The sequence below is a fragment of the Spea bombifrons genome, chromosome 2, assembly GCF_027358695.1.
Source record: "Spea bombifrons isolate aSpeBom1 chromosome 2, aSpeBom1.2.pri, whole genome shotgun sequence".
In the NCBI taxonomy this organism is placed as follows: domain Eukaryota; kingdom Metazoa; phylum Chordata; class Amphibia; order Anura; family Pelobatidae; genus Spea; species Spea bombifrons.
Window position 1 is genome coordinate 73,017,558 of NC_071088.1, and position 20,550 is coordinate 73,038,107.

Consider the following 20,550-nt stretch of genomic DNA (forward strand, 5'->3'; position numbering starts at 1 on the left):
ATTGCGATCAGGAATGCAAGTAGGCAATTTAATACATAACTAGACAAAATTCCATTCTTACTCCCGAGAATATGAATAGCATAATGCACAAAGGCAAATGGGAATCCTAGTACTCTACATTGTGTCACGAAGGTCTCTCAGAAGAATGCACAATACAGCTAGGAAACTCTTCGTGGCTGTGCAGTGACCATGAAGAACAGAATAGAGGTCATGGCATTTTAATGGACTTCCTGGAACAATTAATTTAAAGTAATCACTTTCTGTGTTGGTAATAATTGGCTCAAAAATCTAGTAGAGTAATACTGGGAAAAGAACAGTGTCCTCTCTAAATGTGAGAAAATGTGCTTATTAATCTGCTTTCCTCTGTCCTGTCTTTAGCTGACATACCAATACTCCCTTGGTCAGTTACCTGGACAATTGGGATTAGTGCACTCCCTTGTCTCCATTTGCTGCCCTTTGCAGTCTCCAGAGGCCTGGCTGCATTTTCTCATCCTCTGCTGAGTGCCGTTAGAACACGTCACCGAGCATTTCCCCCAGGAACCCCATTCCAGCCACTGCCCCTCCACTGATCAGAGAGAAAGAGATATAATTGAGTAAGTTAATTTGCCTCTGTCATGTAGCTTGGGATAGCCACGTTAGTCCAGTAGTGTAGATGTAAAAAATGAGAATTGCAACATAAAATAATACCTTTATTGGACTAACATTCCATTTTAAAAGTGAGCTTTTGAGGGTATCAATTTCCCCTTGTCAAAATCAATACTAACCATAAAAGATCTGAGAAAGACATGGGCAGTAAGGAGAATGATAAAGACTGATAAGGTGCAGGTCACAGTAGTTTAAGGTCATGGTAAATCAGGCCAAGAATTTGGAGGGATGGGGGTAGTTAGAGTGATAATGGCAATGTTAAAAAAAGCAGACTTACTCATATATCTTTAGACAAACCAACATAGGGATGCCATTTAAATTAGGTTATATTAGAGTGCACAAACTATACTAAAATAAAGGAAATGTCATATGACGTTCTGGTAATGTGATAGGACTCCTATATCCATTTTTAATCCAGCGTCCTTGGTGTTGAAATGGTTAATTGTCTTTAGTTCAAATGCTTTTTCTGTCTTTTGTAGTCTTGATGTTCCCCTTTAGGACTTTCATTTTGAGGTCCTCAATTGAGTGGTCCCTCTGGGTGAAGCGGTGGCCAACTGGGGCGCAGTTACTATTTTTATTATCTCTGTTAAAGGTGTTTCTGTGTAGACACTGCCTGCCTCTGACATAAAGACTAGCCGAGCATCTTTCCTTCTAAAAAAGGATCTGCCAAGTCACCAATATGATAAATAATATTTACTGTGCAATTGCATCCTATCAGTGGAAACTTGCAAAAACAATGTACGGTGACAAATCTTCTAGCCTCAAAAGGGACATCCTCTGACAAGGACAAGAGGAGGATAAAAGCTCTCAACTGAATGTGATGAATTAATAAAGGGCAAGCAAGTATCCAGTGATGGATGGGGTCATGGTTCCGGAATGGTGTCTCTTAACCCTGATGACTACTGCATAAGGAATTCACTACCCCATACTTCTCCGCTGATCACAGACCTTTGGTACAAATAATGGAGTACAGTGTCTGGAGATCATGAAGCATTCAATGGGCATTAGGCAGCTGTGATAGAAACTGAATAACTGCAAAGAGTGTGATGGGACATAAAACACAATTATCCAGCCCAGGTACAACATCACACTCTGTTTCAGTCTTTCTGGCCTTTCTTTATAATGAGAACTGTTTTCTACCTACTGAGTTAATTGTAAACCAGTGTGAATATATAACACATATCCAAGTTAGCAAAGTAGTTTATTGTATTTAAGCAATAAAAGATAACAAACCCACAATGGCCAAGCTGCAGTGCCATGGACACAGATAACACTGAAAACCAGATTATATTTTGAAGGATAAATCTAACTCTGGTTTCATATCTAAAGTTTTTTACTGCTTTCAATCTGTATACAGTAACATAGAGGTTAGATTAGGGATCAAAGAAGATCAAAGGTTGCCGTTGGGAAGTGTAATAGGAAAATAATGTATTAACTGATATCCTATTATATTGTTGCAGTCTCAGGGTGACACTGAAGGAGTTAATCCTGCTAGACTGCAATGGTGCCCCAGATACATGTTGGAGAGTTTTCCGCTGCACATAAAGTCCAGCAAGATAAATGTGTTTAAGTACCTAAGGAGACAATATACAGATTAAGGTCAAACATTATTGTGGGCAGGTTTGGAAAGTCATATGAGAGCCCATAAAGAGAAATGGATTGAGGGTGAATTTCCACATAAATCAAAGACATCCACATTATACCACGGGAGACATTCTAGTTATGATAGTGAGAGATGAGCCAAGTTACTGAGCTCGTTACAAGGCACTGGGGCATACAGATGAGTGAAAAGGAAATATCAGAGTGTGTGCAACAGTGAATGGGGCATTGTGTGTTTAGACCAACATATAAATCAGTAAATGTATTCCAGTAAATAAATCTCGCTTAGAGTGTGTTAATCATAAAATGCACTATACAATATATACTTGTTTGTTGCTTTTGTATTGTTAAATGCATACTCCCCTGCACTCTACTCCTGTTAGGCTATGCCACCTTCCACAGCAGCCTAAATTCCTCTACCCACCCCACACATTATACACTGAAACCTTCAAATCATTTCCATGCAAGATCACTAAGGCCATTGTTGATCACGCTAAATGGAGCTTAAAGTGAAGACCCAATCAGACTCCAGTATCCCCATCCTCATTGGGATTTTAGCTTATGCCCTACCCAGAATGAACAACCATTCCCACAGTGAGAAGTCTTTATGTCTAGCAACAATATAGCTTTGCCACCTGCTCCCAAAAAAGCTCTGAGAACTCCATGACGTTTAGGTGGTACTTTTTCTGCCTTATTCACAAAGGGCGGATCTGGCCTGTATGGATGTGCATGTGTGATCATGGATGTGTATGGGTAACTGTGTCAGCATGGATATGTAAATGTTGTTGTGTGACCATAGTTGTTGTGTAAGTGTGTGTCAGCATGGATGTGTATATGTGTTTATATGTGAACATTAATATGTATTTGTGTGGTTGGGTGTGTATGTGTGCATATAATCATGTATGTGTAAATTGTGTGTGATCATAAATGTGTAAGTGTGTAAACATGCATGTGTAAGTGTGTGCTCATGGATCTGTAAGTGTTTATGTGTGCTCATGGATGTGTAAGTGTGTGTGAGAGGGAGTATATGTTAGCATGAGTGTGTAGAGTGTAAATGCGTGTTAGTGAATATGTGCGTATGCATGTATGTTGACGTGAGTGGGTTAGTCTGAGAACATGTGTAAAAATGTGTGCCAAATACAGTATCCACCCTGGGTGCCACATACTCCAGGTACGCCCCTGACATAACCACTCATGCACAATTTGTAAATCGCATGCATGGGTGGGACAGTCCCAATTTTGGGTCTCTGTCCCGCCAATCCCAACCTTTGCCCCGCTTTGCAGCGGTAGAGGTAGGGTGAGGCGAGAGCCGTTCTCACCTCACGTGCAGGTGCGGGGGGCGCACAGCCTCCCGATCAGCAGCTGCAGCCTGCAGGACTAGTTGGGAGATCAACATCTCCCTCTAGTCGGATCAACAATAGGGAGCGCAAGGTCTGTCACTTCACTATCTGTTCCCCCATCACTACGTGCCGGCAAATAATGCCGAGTGCGGGGATATGACGTCATTAATGCGCTCTGCAGCAATAGCCTGCGCGTAGTGATGAGAGTGCAGTAAAGCGAGGTCTGAAGTGACAGGCCTCGTGCTCCCAACACAGGATGGAGGATGAAGGAAGAAGGATGGTGGAAGAGGTAAGGTGTAATGGCAGTATATACGAATGTATGTGCTTGTGTGTACGGACAGGTGTGTGTAAGAGCAGTATAGGTATTTGTAAGCTGTGTGTAAGGGCAGTGTATGTGTATATGTGTGTGTAATCACAATGCACGTGTATATGTGTGTGTAAAGGCAGTTCTGTGTAAGGGCAGTATATGTTTATATGTGTGTGTAAGGACAGTGTATGTCTATATGTATGTTTATGAGCAGGTTTGTGTAAGGGCAGTGTATGTGTATATGTGTGTGTGTGTGTGAGGGCACTGTACTTGTATATGTTTGTTTATGGGCGGGTGTGTGTAAAGGCAGTGTGTATGGAGAGGCGTGTGTAAGGGCAGTGTATGTGTATATGTGTGTGTGTAAGGGCAGCGTATGTGTGTGTATGGACAGGTGTGTAAGGACAGTGTATGTGTATGTGGGTGTTTACGGGCAGGTGTGTGTAAAGGCAGTGTGTATGGAGAGGCGTGTGTAAGGGCAGTGTATGTGTATATGTGTATTTATGAGCAGGTGTGTAAGGGCAGCGTATGTGTGTGTATGGACAGGTGTGTAAGGGCAGCGTATGTGTGTGTATGGGCAGGTGTATAAGGGCAGTGTATGTGTGTTTATGGGCAGGTGTGTGTAAAGGCAGTGTGTGTAAGTGTCCTGGGAGGGAGGCTAACATTAGCCTTTTTTAATAATAATAATAGAAAATCTCTGCTGTTACTCTTCCAATGATACTCAGTCAGCATAATGGTGGACACCTGGCTGGCTGAGAGTCATAGGAATTGTAGTTCACAGCTAGCATCTGCAGCTTTACTGTTGACTGCACTAACCATGATGCTCAGTCATGGAACTGTAGTTAACAGCAGAGAATATGACAGGTGTTAGTTGTGAATTTAAACTCCCACGATGCCTAGTCATGTGGACACCTGGCTGCCTGAGCATCATGGGAATTGTAATTCACAGCTAACATCTACTGTTAACTGCACTTCCCATGATGCTCAGCCAGCATCATGGAAGTAGTATGTCTGGCTGAGCCTCATGGGAATTCGATGTGTTCTTTATTTTTAATATGCATGACTGTGCTGACAAAAATGTAGCGTGTTTTAAGTTTTAGGTGCAATTGTATTGATGAGTTCCGCAAGAGGGATTAAAAAAAAAAAGTGTCCCTCTTTCACATTTTGAAATGTTGGGAGGTATGAAAACGCATGGTAAACATTAATAAAATGTTACAATGCTGGTTTAAGTCAATGCTGGGAAATTTTAATGTGAGTGGCATACATGTACTTGCTATGAAAGTAGTGCATCTACTGGCTGGGTATTGTGAGAGAACTTCCAAGCTCGTAGTAAAGATGGAAATGTTTTGCACAGAGCATTACTTGACTGCACATTACTGCCACATAATCACATCCTTAATTGAAGAAAGGATGTTGATGTCAGACGGTATCTCACAAGCATAATACATCAAACTGGCAGCTTGGGTGTTAAATTGTTACATTGTGATAGAACATTTGCATCACGGCGAATTGCCTGAACGGGTGAGAAAAATGTGTGGTGTTTGTATGATGCGAATGAAGGATTCCCCGAAGCATAGAGTTATGTATCTATTGTAATGGCCATAATTATTCTCCATTTATTCACTAATTATACATCAATAAAACTGTCAAAGCTACCACTGCAAAGCAAAATTCATATATGCACTACATAAACACACTTTTATATATACATATATTATTAAAATGGCTTGTGTTGTTTGGGGAGATACCAAGACAACACTACCTTTTATGTAAATAGAGACAGAAACAGACATATTTGCTTGACTTTGCATTAGGGATGTGAAAATATGATGTTGACCAAACAAAGAAATAGACATATGTTTACTTGACTTTGCATTAGGGATGTGAAAATGTGGTGTTGGCCAAGCTTCATGATATAAGCTGTTTTACCTCAGATCACAGTGGGAGTCTTTGGAGGGCTCTAGTGTTTATACTTGTGTGGGGGGAGCACACAACCAGAATCAAAGCCCTACAGGACATGTCTTCAGTTCCTCCTCACATACGCACATGGTTGAAAGGCTGATCACCTGTGTTTATGTGAGGACCAAATTTAGAACATAAGATAAATCGAGGCTATTGTGACGATGTTACCGTCTGTCACTCATGAACGGTTTTATTTGACAAGAGTGCTTAAAACAGAATTTGGCTTGAGGATGCTTGTTGTCTGAATTTGAACTTATTTCCAAAATCCATGGCATGCAAGATTAGATCTCTGTTGCTCCTTCTGACCTGGCACTTCCTATAGCCTCTTCCGAAGCACCGTAATTATGTTTTTTTACACCATATTTTATCCTGGAAAAACATTTGCTTATAATTTCAATAAAACAGCCCTCATAAATCTCAGCCATACAGTCACCATCAAAATTGAAATATGTGGAGTGGGCATAAATCTTCCCTGATCACTGCCACAGGGGATGAAATTTAAAAAGAGAAGCAAAAAAAAAAAAAAAAAAGAATATTGCCGAGCCGGCGCTGCCTTTTGAATCCCGTGTTCTTTCACGTGAATTTACCTTCATTGGAATCCCTGTTTATGAACTGGTAAAAGGGTATTAGGGATTCTGATTACCTGGGCAGCTTATGGTGTTATTGCAGGTCCTTGTTTCCCTCAGTGGGCCGCTACACAGTGTCCCATATGGTGATGATACGCAGGAGCGGGTGCGAACTTGGACCCCCTGTCCACATGTCATGGAGCAAACACCCCATTGCGACCAGCCTTCTGCTGCTGGATCTCCTATTAACAGCAAAATAACAGAAACGAGTTACAAAAAATCAGAGGCAATAACAACCTATTAGACATATGCATACATGGACATTAGGTATAACAACTAAAACATATATATATATATATATATATATATATATATTATTTGCAAGAATTGCAAAATAACTTACACCTGTCTGTATTTCCTACTCCAAACTATTTGTCTTGTTTTGCAACGCTAAACCAATTTGAGTCAACTGGGTTTTTTGGGTGGGGGAAGATAAGGCTGAGAGACAATTGTTTGGTTATATTGTTTTTCTTTATTGCGGCTAAATATCTCATATATAACTGTCTATCATAGTTAGTCACATAGCAACCTGTCTCCCCCCCCCTTTGTTTACTGATTAGCATCCCCTAGAAATGCTAAAGAATATGTTTAAGCCAAGACTCTGACTCATTCCCTCGCCCAAATAGACTGAGACCAAATCACAGCAAAACTCAGATGAGAGACCGAAAAAGATCATGTAAAAAAAAAAAAAACAAGAGATTGCCAAAGGCTGAAAGCAAAAGCATAACTCCCTACTTTCTGTGGGTGGAATACATTCATTCTTCCAGAATAGAAATGCATGCAGCCACACACAAACAAACACACACACACTCACACAATGCTCTGACATAAGGGCATTATTAGCAACCGCATAAATATTCATATAAGCAGGCTCTCCTTTCCCACTCAGATGCTTCCTGTCATAAGCAGCCTTGGACTTCATCAATCTCCAGCCGAATGCGGGAAGTGGACTCATAAATCAGAGGGGCCGGAACCAACTTCTCGCTGCAATCACAACCAGGAAAATGCTGAATAAATAAGTCTGAACCATAGAATAAATAGATTGTTTTCCCTCCTCCGACTCTTTCGAGTAACCGTCCAGGAAAAAAAAAACAAAAAAAAAAACACATAAAATCTGCAAACAGTATACCGTATTATGCATGAAGCAGTGGGGTGGTCAGGGTGTTTGGATGGGGAGAACGTTCAATTTATTTTATACCTCCTCCTAATATCTCATTCATGCCCTTATCCCCAAGACGAGAGGGTAGAAAGGTAGTTCCCCTCTCCTGTAATCTGGGGAATATCAATGAAGCTGAAAACAAAGCAGCAAACAAATCAAAGTATTGTCAAAGGAGACATGTAGCCACCTCTGGGGTATAGGAACTGGCAGCTCATTTTTTAGCGAGCAAAATGAGAAAGCAGAACAAGTTGCCCAAAGTGTCACTTTTAGAATAATTAATCAGCGCACTTTCATCCTCCAACCACTGCCAGTCGGCAGCACTGATGCTGAAGAAATCTTTTTGCAACGATTTTTCAATTAATCTTACCATTATTTTTATTACACTCATTAAAGAATAATGTGCCAATATGTTCCTTCAGCGTAGTTCAATAGCGCTAAAATAAGAAGTAGGTTAATAGAAGAAAAAAAAAACATGGGCGATGGTGCAACAGATCCTGACTCCAAGGAGCTAACAATCTAAAGAAAATGGATTACAATCATTATTACTGCTTCTGTTTATCTGTAATTCTGCCAGTGTTCTCCACAGGGCAGCACTCTAGGATCATTTTGTTGATCACGCTGTTCCTTTAAGTATATTACAAAGCAGGACAGCTGCTAATTATGCAGATCCAAAAAAAAATGTAATGGATGCATCCAACCACCAGGGAATAGCAACACAGAATAATAATCCAATATATAAATAGCAGGGTCCTGGAACAAATCATACAGTGTTCCTTCCAAATATTTAAATGTCTTAATGCCTTATGTGCTTCGCCTTTTAAATATTTGATCGCGTACATCCTTACGGCAAACTGTGGATGTTGTTTCGAGATTCTTTCATTTACCGTAGTCGGCCCGTTACTGTGTGCCTTCTCAAGAAGAAAAAAAACGGACTTGGCTGCGAGAAAGAATCTGGTAGCCAGTCTCCAGTTCACTAGAGATGGATGGACGTTTAGCACGCCGAAGTTATTTCTTCCCGTTTACCCTGTATTGCCAGCCTTAAAACAAAACCCGGGAACACTCTAAACTGTGAAATTGTTGTATCGCACTTCGTGTCCATTATAATGTGTGTTGTCGAGCTAATAGAAATCTTTGCCGAACAATGGAAAATGTACAGCTCTATAATAAAACTGGAAATAATATAATAAAAATAGATTTGTGTGCAGCCAGTGGAAGAAAGACAGGAGCAGAAGCAGCCCAGGGCAATTCAGTTACAAGGGCTGCCTCCGATACATAAATGTATGTTTAGAAACTAAAAACCTGCCACTGATACGTGCAATTAAGCTTTAATATTGTTCATACACATTGGAATTAGTTATATGCGGTTATAGATTTTTTCTTGCTTGACGGAAGAGAGTGGGACCCCATCTAATTAATTATTAATCTAACTCTAGTTATATATCTGAATTCTCTCTTTTTTCCCATGATGTCTATTTAAAAAGCTGTTACCGCTCAACACAATATCAAAACTCATCACCCGCCGAAAATTACAAGCTTTACCCTAGGGTTGAATAAGACAAAATTGTGTACCCTTTATCCAGCAACAAATGTGCTGTAACCATACAAGATACTAACCTGTCTGTGCCATGTACACAGCGGGTTCATCTGCAGACCTTGGTCGTTGGGTTTTGACCTTCTGGTTCTCTTCCAGGTCATCCTCACCTTTAAATCAACACAGAAAAAAAAAAGAGTAAATACGACAGATCAAGGGGCAGACGGATCTGAGATGTTTTAGTTTAATTAACCATTTTTAGTTAATTTGTAAAAAGTAATTCTGCAACAAAGAGGTAAAACTGTATTCAATCGAATGCTATAGAGATTGTACGACTCTGTATAACTTTGCTCTAGAATTGCTCTTTATGTATGGCCCTTAGCGTGTACGTGTGAAAATTAATTAGAATTCCAAACTGTCTGTATGGCATAACGTCTGTAAGAAATTGAAAAGGAGCTTTTTTTTTTAAATTCCCAAGACAATGGGCCTAACTAAGTTCCTTAAAGCTGTCAAAAATGAGACAGGTGTACACAACAGCCTAAATATATATTTACTGTATAAATCCAGGTCTCCAACAAGCTGTAAGCACACGCTTAAACAAGCAGCAAACCAGAGCTATTTTACCTTCTGGGTATTCTGCTCACACAATCAAATATTCATGATGGGCCTCCCGATGGGAGGCTGAAAATCAAACCACATTGCGGAATATTTGTGAGTTGCAGAGACTCCCCAGTGAAAGGGTGTTCATGGCTGGCTTGGAGAGCATCTAAATTCACACAAGTTCCACCGCTAAGAGCACAGAGGGGAGGACAATTAAACACACAGCTAAAGCTCTGCAAGTGAATAATGCTGTCTCTCAGCATCTGAGAGGTTAAGTATCACCTGACTCATTTCTTCTCCATAGAGTTCCTACTCACTGGATGTTCCTTGTCATAGATGGATATAGAGTGAAGAATACTTGTGTTTCTGGTTGAATGTGCAATGCTTATGTGAATATGTGTGTGTCCGTCCTAGCTCTCAACAAATGTCAGGACATAAAGGATCTGCAGGTCACGTTTTCACCAGGTATGCATTCCAATGTGTGTTGGGAATATTTATATGATTATGAAAATTGAAGTGGACATTAAAGAGCTGCTGCCCTTGTTCATTATTGTGAGGAAGGATCCCTATTTGTTTTAATTACCCTCATAATATGTGGCTCAGTGGGAGGACTGAGCTGGAAGGGGCCATGACCTTTGGACGTCACCAGAAACCCACACCTCCCAGTGCTTATATTTTTTAAATGAATGGATTCAATGGGGTCTATTACATTAACAAAAATATTGGAGAGACCCCACATTGTGCCCTCCCCCCTTTTCCATTCACTCCCTTTTAAGATTAAAGAAATTGCGTTAGTTCATAAAATGAAGGTAATACATCTGTGTATTGTAAAATGGCCACTGGCCCCAGTGTTAAGAGTACATATTTCATATTGAATTGCCTTGCTTACTCCATTCAAGTCTACAGACATCATACAAGTCTATGGGGTACATTCAAGTGAAAAGATGGTTGCCACAACATGCCCACTGATGTTGCAGCAACATATAGGGATTTGTGAAAACCATGGGATCACACTTACCCTGTGGGTATTAAAGTGAAGACTACTGTGCAGTTATCAGTTCCAGAGAGCCCTATCAGTCTCGGATAGGCCCAGACTTGCCCAAACCCCGGGACAGTCTAATAATGCTCACCCTCCCAGAATTACAGTTGACTGTCCAGACCCCAGGAGAGCCCAGGCTGCCTTTACTTCTGAAATGTTAAAGCATGTTATTCTACATGCAATGATTGTTGTGCCAAGGGTTCAGTCTGGCCTTTAGAACCTCACTCTATTTAACATTTTATGTATCAAGTTCGATTATAATATGACAAAAAAAGGCCTTCTGTCTTTATAATTTCTGTAACATTTATTGTATAGCACTGCAGAAAATGCCTGCCCTCCTATTATTACAGTATTTAGGAAATGTTTTACTTTAATCCGGCCCAGTATAATTCAATAGGGCTAAAAAGTTGAAACACGGAGAAATATTAAATGAAATATAATATAAGGTAATGAGAACTTAAGCTAAATTTACGTGTCTGGTTTTCTATTGTATTACTCACATTACATTACATGGCTTCTCAAGAGTTTAAATTAACTGTAAAATAAAATCTTGTTATAAACATCTTATGCAAGCCAACAGAATGTGCAATATTTCTAAACACATTTGAATATCAATGGCACAAGGAGGACATTTGAGTACTATGAAGCAACTGTAATACGAGAATATATTAGGTGATCATTTTAGAGAATTCTCCACTGTACGACTATCTTTGCTAAGAAACCAGAATCAACAATCAGTGTTAATCACAAGTTGCATATACTATGCAAAGAAATATGCTCGTACCACTAATTATATACTATATCACATTCTTACCAATAAAAGAATACTTAGGAGAATTTAGGTATTATGGATATTCTTCAAACCTTATATTTGAGGTGAGACAAATGTAAATGTTTCAACTGATTAACCATGCGTCATGAAGGGTCTGTTATTACATTTTGAGTTTCAACATTTAGGGGTGACAAATTTTATAGGGAATATTCTATGTGGGAAGTTTTCCAGCAGACCTTACATTTAGTGTCAGTTGATTGGGTTTTACTAGAAGTTAGCTTGGGAAGCTGCTAGGTATGGTTTCATCTCGTCACCTGGTGTGTCGCCATATTACCCTTAGTTTGGTGATGTCCTCTCCCCCAATAGGCGGTTCTGGGAGAGGATGTCACCACAAGTCCCCAGAAGTCACCAGAAGCAGAAGCGGTCAGCAGAGAAGCTAGGGAAACATTTAGAGAGTGTGTGAGAGAGTGTAAGAGAGTGACTGCGGGTGAATGTGGGCACCGGGCAACGTATTTTTCGTTCACAAATTTTCAGCTGAACAGAATGGGCAGCAAAGGGAATTTGTTGCCCATTAAGCTGCTTACATTTATTTTCTGAACTTTGTTGCAGCTTGTATGGGATGTAAGTTTTGTTCTTAAATGAATCTAATCAAGAAACAGTCTGTCTGTAGGTGCAATGCTCAGGTTAATTCAACCAAATGCTGTGCTCAAAGGTTATGTCTCAGATAGCAAGTGTATGCCAATGCAGGAGCCCATATAGCTATGTTTAAGAAACCAAAAAGTGTCATTACTTTTTTTGTATGCGTCTTAGTGTTAGATATGTCCTTATTGGCATAAGTGATTTTTTTTTTGTCTACTGTGCTCCTATACCGTGGAGGGCTCTTAGCACATAAACATAAAGAACACTGGCTAAATCTGTTTCTGGGAGCGCTATATAAAACCATTTAAGCTCATAAAAGGCTTTACTGGGACCATTACATTGCAACAGCTTTTTGAACTGCAGTAGCAGGGTCTTCCACACTAATGTGTAAATGATTGTTGGTGCTTGTAGAGTACTTACAAATGTATGAGTGTTTATGACGTGAAATATGTTGATTGTACATATGATATGCCTATATATAAACGGTGAAGATGTTTGTGTTCTGCATTGTGCCGCACATGCCTTGTATGTGAAATGTTTGTCTAGTCTAGTTTGAATAAGCTAAAACCACTGACAAATGTTATAAAAAATAAAATACACATATAAATCAAACACACCATAAACAATGTTTGCAATTGACAGGAGCTGATTAGACGAGGGTCCCAAGACATAAAGAGCTTTAACAAAGTACAGGAGGTGAAATGTCAAAGAGGTCGTAGTCTAAAGCTAGAGGGTCAGACACTTACATGTAATGTATGTTTTACTTTACTGAGAGGGTGACATACAAGTGGAACAGTTGCCTAGACAAAATGGTACAGGTTAACACAGAAAAGAATGTTTAACCGTGCATGGCATATGTATCGGCCATCTTTAATAAAAGACTAGATCAGGTTTGCGTTTTCACAGCAGAAATAATGGGCAAACTTGGTGGGCTGAATGGTTCTGATCTGCTGGTGAATTCTTTGTTCAGTTGCAGAAAAGGAATACATAATATCTTCATACTATGTCATGAACTAGGCAAGAAAAAATAACCAGTATGTATACAAACAGGCATAATCAGACATAACGACAGCTCTCCAAATTTCACCCAGATTGTCCACATGGCTGCAAGTAACAATCCTACAGATGCGGTAGTGTATAAAAATAATAAACCCACAAGATTTTGGATGAAAGTAACACAGTTGTAAGGTTGTATAGTAAATATCCCAAATGGACACATGGTATGTACGATTTAACAGGATTTGGGAAAAAAGAGCCATTTTTGTAAGGAAATGTGTGTACGATGCCAGTAAATTGAAAGAAATGAATGAACAAAAGAATGAACAAATAAATGATCTATGTATATAATAAACGCTCAGTTCCACACTTATGGTGGGGGGTATGGAAAATATTACTGCAGTTGTGCAATGCCAGCTATTATTCATAAAAAAATAATACAGAATTAATAGTGTAAGTATAATGATATAACCCCAACCAATAATTCCCTTCCCAAATTCCTAATTTCAGAATGTCTTATATTTATGTAAAAATGGAATCCAATCGCATAAATGTGTTAAAAAATATGTGCGTGTCTTGTCTTGGTCAGCAGCCAAGCTTTAGGCTAATTCAAGCCATTAATCTAACCCGCTGTGTCTGGCACAGGCTGGCCTTGCAAACACCGAGACATTAACTGTACATCGGTGGTATATACGCAGAAATCTCAAACGCAGCTGCAAATAAAAAAGTTTTTGTCTCACGAATCTGTATTTGAACTTCACCTATTGTTATAGTCAGAGTGGGTGGACGCATTTTATATAGAAGTTAGAAGCTAAACAGACACATTTAATGGTCAACTTGATTTTTTTAGACTCCGGCAGGGGATGAATTTTTTAAACTCCAGCAAATGATGTATCCTTATAGACCAGTAAAAAACAGAACAAAAGAGTTGGATGTGTTCCGCAGTCTTGAAATACATCAGTTTAGGTACAATGCCAAATGTTATGTTGCTGTTGCTAGATTTGATGTTGTTGTTAATCTGCCAGTGATATCACACCATGCAATTGCTACATTTTTGCAAATGCTCTCCAAGCCACCCTATTTGCTCTTTCCATAAATTGTGACTCTCTTGAACCTTTAACACTTCTCTGGAATTTCCAGATCTCCCATACTTTTTCTTTCCTTTAAAACCCTCACTAAAAAAAAATCACTTTTCCAGAGAGACACACAATCTATCCTCCTAATACCCACAATCTGCATTCTGGATTACACAAACGTTTTTCACCACCCTTGGGATCTTCACGTCACTGACTTCTCCACATCACCCTCTTTACAATCAAAGCAACCTCACCTTCTGTTTCACTTACGTTCAACCTCCTCACAGATTGTTAACTCATAACAATCTAATCTTCTGATTATTTTAAAATACATTAGATTAAGATTAAATAATAGTTATTTTGGGGAAAAAATATCCGCCAAAGTTTATCAGTGTTGTAATGAAAGATGACTTACTATGTTTAATAAATTAATGCCATTTCTCATTTTATTCAATAAGTTGCTGGTTGAAATGAATACATGAGTCTAGGAGTATGTATAAATCTCCTGGATGACGTTTGTCTCAGTAAATGTAATTATTATTACAATGAGCAGGAGACTCAAGGACATTCCATTCATGAGTTCATGAGTTTTTCTAGGGGATGATACTAATACATGCAAATGAAGGCTAATGCAACTGAGGACAGGCAGTTCATAATCATTATATATATATATATATATATATATATATATATTGGGCAACAGCATATAATCACAAAACAGACCATAACTATTTTTGAAGGACTGAGGACTAGGGGAAAGTCTGATAAGATGGGTTAGGGTATTCCATAGGAGTAGCCCTTGAGAAGAAGAATGTTGGTAGGGGAACAACTATGAAGTGCTCTCTGAATGAGAGTCAGGAATTAAAATTATATCCTGAAGAGATTGACAGAAAGGAGAGATGATGAGTAAGCCAAATAAGCCTAGCACCAACATGATGGACTAAAATGGGGCAAGAAAGTTTTCAGGGAAACAATCATTAGTCAATATAGTCAGTGCATTAGTCAATATAGGAGATGACAAGTACATAAACAAGCGCTTTACCTGGAATCACGGGCACTGTGGAGGGGGACTAAATAGTTTTCTCAATGGTGAGCCTACACTAATTCATGATTTTTTGTCTCCTGACGTTTTGCTCATGTAACTACAGACAAAATATCTCAATCAATATGTCAGACTGATGTCCAGAGCAAGCAAGTTTGCTCCACACAAGAGACTTAATAAACCCCAGATGTATTTTGTAGTACACATTGGCCATGCCTGTGAACTGTGGTCTAAACTAATGAGAGAGATGCCCACAACGTTTTATCCTTTTGTCCCTCATACAAATCAGATTTTTGTGGAATGGAATCTTGCCTGTAATTGAGATCTAGACTGTCCTTATGTCCGTATTAACCACATGACACTTTACAATCTAAAAGTGGGAACTGGCTACAGGATGTGCTTAAAGCTTTTCTTATTCTCAGCTTACTTACAATGGATTTACAGGCATATTTGCCCCATTGTAAGTATGTCTTGTCAGCACGGGTTTAAATGAATGGCATTATTTAAATCATCTTAGTCCCACATAGAGGGTTTCCAAATGATACATTGAAAGAAAAGATGAAAATGGAAAAAAAGGGGAGAAAGTTGTAGCCACCTGCCTGCAATGAGAGAGACTGCACCACTTTGATTATATTGCTCTTGGGTGGTCTTGTCACATCCTGGCATCTTCCCAAAGTCTCAATGAGATGCAAGTTTTCATGTAGTCCCCCTCCCTTGCAATACTTACTTCCCCCCGTTGCTTTGGTAACCAGAATCCCAGCTTCCCAGAGATCCAGAAGGAATAGAAATGATTCTGTGCCCTGAAAACACACTGCATAGCAGCACATACACAGAATACAACACAGGATTCAAACTCTCCGCTAAGATGAACTCTGCGTTCCAACCTACAATAACCATAATAAACACAATGGATTCGCATACCGTGACTACTGAGACACACCTGCACAGTTCAATGCACAGTAATTTGAAATCATATACATACACTGCATTTTAATACATATGAGATTTCACACTCGAACACACACACACAAGCTACCACCTAAGTATGCACGCAAAAACATGCATACATATACAGGCACTGGCTCCCTAAATACAAATGCATATGCAAGATCACACAGACAAATGAAAACTAAGAGAATTTTCTGCTTGTATAAGTGCGTGTGGGCAGACATTATCAGCTAACTGATTCCTGCAGACGTTATCACTCAAAATAAAAGAGCAGCTGTTTTAGAGGCCATCGTCGGTCCTTCACTGTAAATATTCTTCATGTTGTCCTGCGGCTGGAAAGCTGTGTACAGAATGGAGCTGAATGTCCATAATAAGAATTTCCCCTGACAAGGTAATACACACAGAAACACACAGGGGACCTGTTCTACTGGTCTTGCCACAATTTGATAGACTATGACTTCACTAAACAACTCTTCCTCTGTGCAGGCCAAGTTAATGCAGCAATGCATCAGCGCACAGAGGGCGGGTGAACAACAGAATCGATGTCAGCATCATCAGGGCTGATTTTCTAAATCAAATGCTAGCAAGTCACGTGATCCAGTATGTCACCTACCGCTGTATGTGCACCTTTCATTCACTGATGTCATAGGTTAAAGGATACTGAAGAGCACACATCACACAAGGCCAGCCAGGTTTAAGGAAGGACATTGGTCTTCTTTAAACTTTGCCAGGTTGTCGTTAAACTGAGCTTGGTTGCCAGCTTGGTGTTACCCAGTTTAAAATCATCACAAAGTGATGCTTAACCATGAGATAAATGTGCCATTATAGGTAGCGCAAATATGTAAGCAGCTACCATAGGACCCATCAAAGAATAGATAGAGCACAACTATGTAAGTTTGACATAAGAGTCATCATAATACTTTATTTCCATAATAATATGTTAAAGGGAAAGCTAAGTAAGTTATTTAATATTAGTTCAATCCTAGAAAATGGTAATTCCTCATTCTCCCTGTGCCCTTCAGAGAAATTATCAGATTAGGGTGACATTGGCATGATGGTACACAACTAGGGTTAATCCTGAGTCTATAAATCAACAAATAATGTACAAGCGCACTCACAGACACATGCACAGATAAACGGATGTGCTGCTTGACTGATGTTTGGAGGCAGCTGCAGGGAAAGTGGACGTGCAGAATTTTTGATTCGAAGAACCACTTCTACCACTTTTAAATGTATATTACATTCTGTAGTTTGCGTATAACTAAATCTTTCACTTGTCTTGGATGTAATGGGGGGGGGGCACTAAATCAGTTGATTTAGGGCTCTATAAAACCTAAAACCTGTCTGCCTTACCCCGATTCCCTAGAGGAAACTTTGAAAGTGACTAATATTGACATTGACGCTGTGTGCCCTGCTATTCACCTGCTATTAACAGCCCTTCTGGCATTAACCTGCTGAACTATGCAGTACCGTACTGCAGTATGGCGTAATCGCATCTAAATTCTGACCGCACTCACCTGAGGGCAATAACAGCACTTTCTATAAGACAACATGTGTCTTCACTATACAGCCTAATATCCAACATCTACAACTATTTATCAACATCTATCATCTGGCTTTGCAGAGGTTACACAGAGCTGAGATCAAGCTTCAGAACTGTACTATCCATGATGTTGCAAGGCAGAGGAAAGGTGGCATCAGTTTCAGGATATTGCATATACAGTAAAAATATTGTATTTTTTTTTATATTACAAGATGGTGTCACAAAATTGGAAGCACACGATTATCTAAAATGTATTGGTATGCTGTAGCATTAACGTTACCCTTCAGTAGAACTAAGGGGCCCAGTCCAAACTCTTAAAAAAAGAGCCCCACACTAGAGTCCTTTCTTAATCCCGCTACCGCTGAATTTCTGACCATTACCGCCCCCAACGTGTGTGTTGCACTTCTGCCTGCTCCCGCAACATGTGTGTTCCACTCGCGCTCACTGGGCTGTTTGGGGATAATGATAATGAAGTCCTATGTGTGTGTGTGTAATTTGGGTGCTGGTCAGGTTCTAAGTGCGCAGTGTGGACACCAGGGCTGACCTTTAGGGGGTGTGACACCTGTGATCAATGCCTGTAATTTAGGGGATTTTATCTATACCTTTAATCCTGAGTTTTTTTTATGTAAATTCCAATTAATCTATACAGTACCTGCAAAGCTGGGTTTGTGTGTTATTCTGTTGACCTATATCTGCTATGCTATGTTTCCATATATTATTTATGTATACCTACCAATACAGGGTTTGTATGTCTTCAGTTGATCAATACCCGCAGTGCTGTTTCTATGTGTTGTTTATCTGTACCATCGGTGCTCAGTTTACATGTGATGTCCAGTTGATCTATACCCGCAATGCTGAGTTTGTGTGTTCTCTTGATCTATACCTGAAATGCTAAGTTTCCATACATTATTATTATATACCTGCAAATACAGGATTTGTATGTCCGATTCTGTTTATTTGATCTATACCTTCAATGCTGAGTTTACATATTAATTTCAATTGATCTATACATGCAAAGTTGGGTTTGTGTGTTCTGCTATGCTATGTTTCCATACATTATGTATGTATACCTGCGAATATATGGTTTATATGTCTTATTCAGTTGATCTATGCTGTACATGCAAGTGTTGCTTCATGTGTTGCTTATTTGATCTATACCTGAACTACAGGGAGTAAGTAAAAGAGAGGTTTGGCTTAGTGAATGAGGGGACAACACTGAACTCACAGTCTTCCCCTAATCTGCAGTCAGTGTGGCAACTATTTTTTTTGGTGTGGGAGCGGAGGGAGTGATTGCATGCCAGGGAGCATGGAGGGGAGCCCAACTAAATGTTTGCCTAGGGTCCAATTTTTCCAATATAAAATATATTGGCAGCAGCATCTAAAATATATATATATATATATATATGTAAATATATATATATATATGTATATATATATATACAAATACAAATACAAAAAGGAAGCACTCACCTGAACTAGCATTAATTATAAGGGGGTGCTGCTGAAGACCAAAGCCATACACAATCTCTAAATCAGCGCACTCACATCAAATAGGTTATAAACTCTCATGACTGTAGTCCTTGTTACAGCTACTTAAAAACACCTTTCTAAGATGACAAAATTGGTGCTTTAGTCACATCATATGGCCATATTATGCTAAGCCCACCACTACACCAAAGTACTCCAATGTAGGTGGGTCCTAACGCTAAATACTGTTGCTTATGTGGAGCTAAATCTTTGCAAGTACATTACTTACCAGCAGCCAAAAGGCCTTCCTAAACACAGACACTCCTGCAATTTATAGGTTTCCAAGGACCTCACGAATGGAGCACCTGTGTTGGGGAGGGGTGCTAAACCAAAAGCCTGGTCAGGTGCTCCAGTTCAGCTGTTATTTTGAAATCATATTTCAGTCACCGTCTAAGTACATATTATGTAGTTAAAAATGCACGTCTAACACATATATATATATATATATATATATATATATATATATATATATAAATATATATATACACACACACACATGTGTTGGCTAAAGGACATGCAGCACCACAACAGCATAATAGCGACCTGTTGGTTACTCTTGCTTTAGACCAATGAAAACCAAATATCTGTCACATACAGGGATTTGTCTTACTGCAATTATTTCAGATGTGTGAGTTATTAGTTAATTTTGTCTCTCTGGTTCCTGCTGGTCCTGCAGAAGAGAGTGTTACATGACTGCCTGACACGTCATTGCCATGATACTCCAATAAACATTATCCCCTCTGCTACTTGTAATAACGTTTAATGTCCCTAAGTTCTGGGCTCAAACTGAATGTCATATGTAATTAGCAGAGTCCCTGAGATTGGCCCAGGGAGAGATCTTTCCTCACTGCTCCAGTTGGAGCTGGCAGGTCAAACCCAAGCAATCTAAGCATCGCAGCATTTCAATAAACTTCTAACGCTCTGAAGCCAGGCAAAACAGCAGCTACTACTTCCTCCTCCAGGTTATTGCAAAATCACTTTTTTCATCCATATTAATTGCTAATACACAGCCATAAACAATGTACATGAGAAGTTCCTTTATTGATTGAGCTAGATTTTAACAGGCCTGCATACAGTTCGCTTCAGAATAATTGATAAGCCAATATCAAAATTTAATGAGAACAAATGTTTGGCCATTTTAGCACCCAATGCCCACATCCAGTGAGGAGTTTCAGTGGGTAGTTGTACTTGGATTGACCCAT

At 39.4% G+C, this 20,550-nt stretch overlaps 1 protein-coding gene across 2 annotated transcripts in view; it reads right to left on the reverse strand.

The window, feature by feature from the left end:
• Window positions 1-20,550, reverse strand: part of ADGRB2 (adhesion G protein-coupled receptor B2) — a 159,949-nt gene that overhangs the window by 42,846 nt on the left and 96,553 nt on the right. For both annotated transcript variants that reach the window (XM_053454754.1, XM_053454755.1), the window contains 3 exons: window positions 9,250-9,336; window positions 6,494-6,658; window positions 410-565 (listed from right to left, as the gene is read on the reverse strand). In XM_053454754.1, the coding sequence (XP_053310729.1) occupies window positions 410-565; window positions 6,494-6,658; window positions 9,250-9,336 (408 nt within the window). The remainder of the gene's footprint in view (window positions 1-409; window positions 566-6,493; window positions 6,659-9,249; window positions 9,337-20,550) is intronic.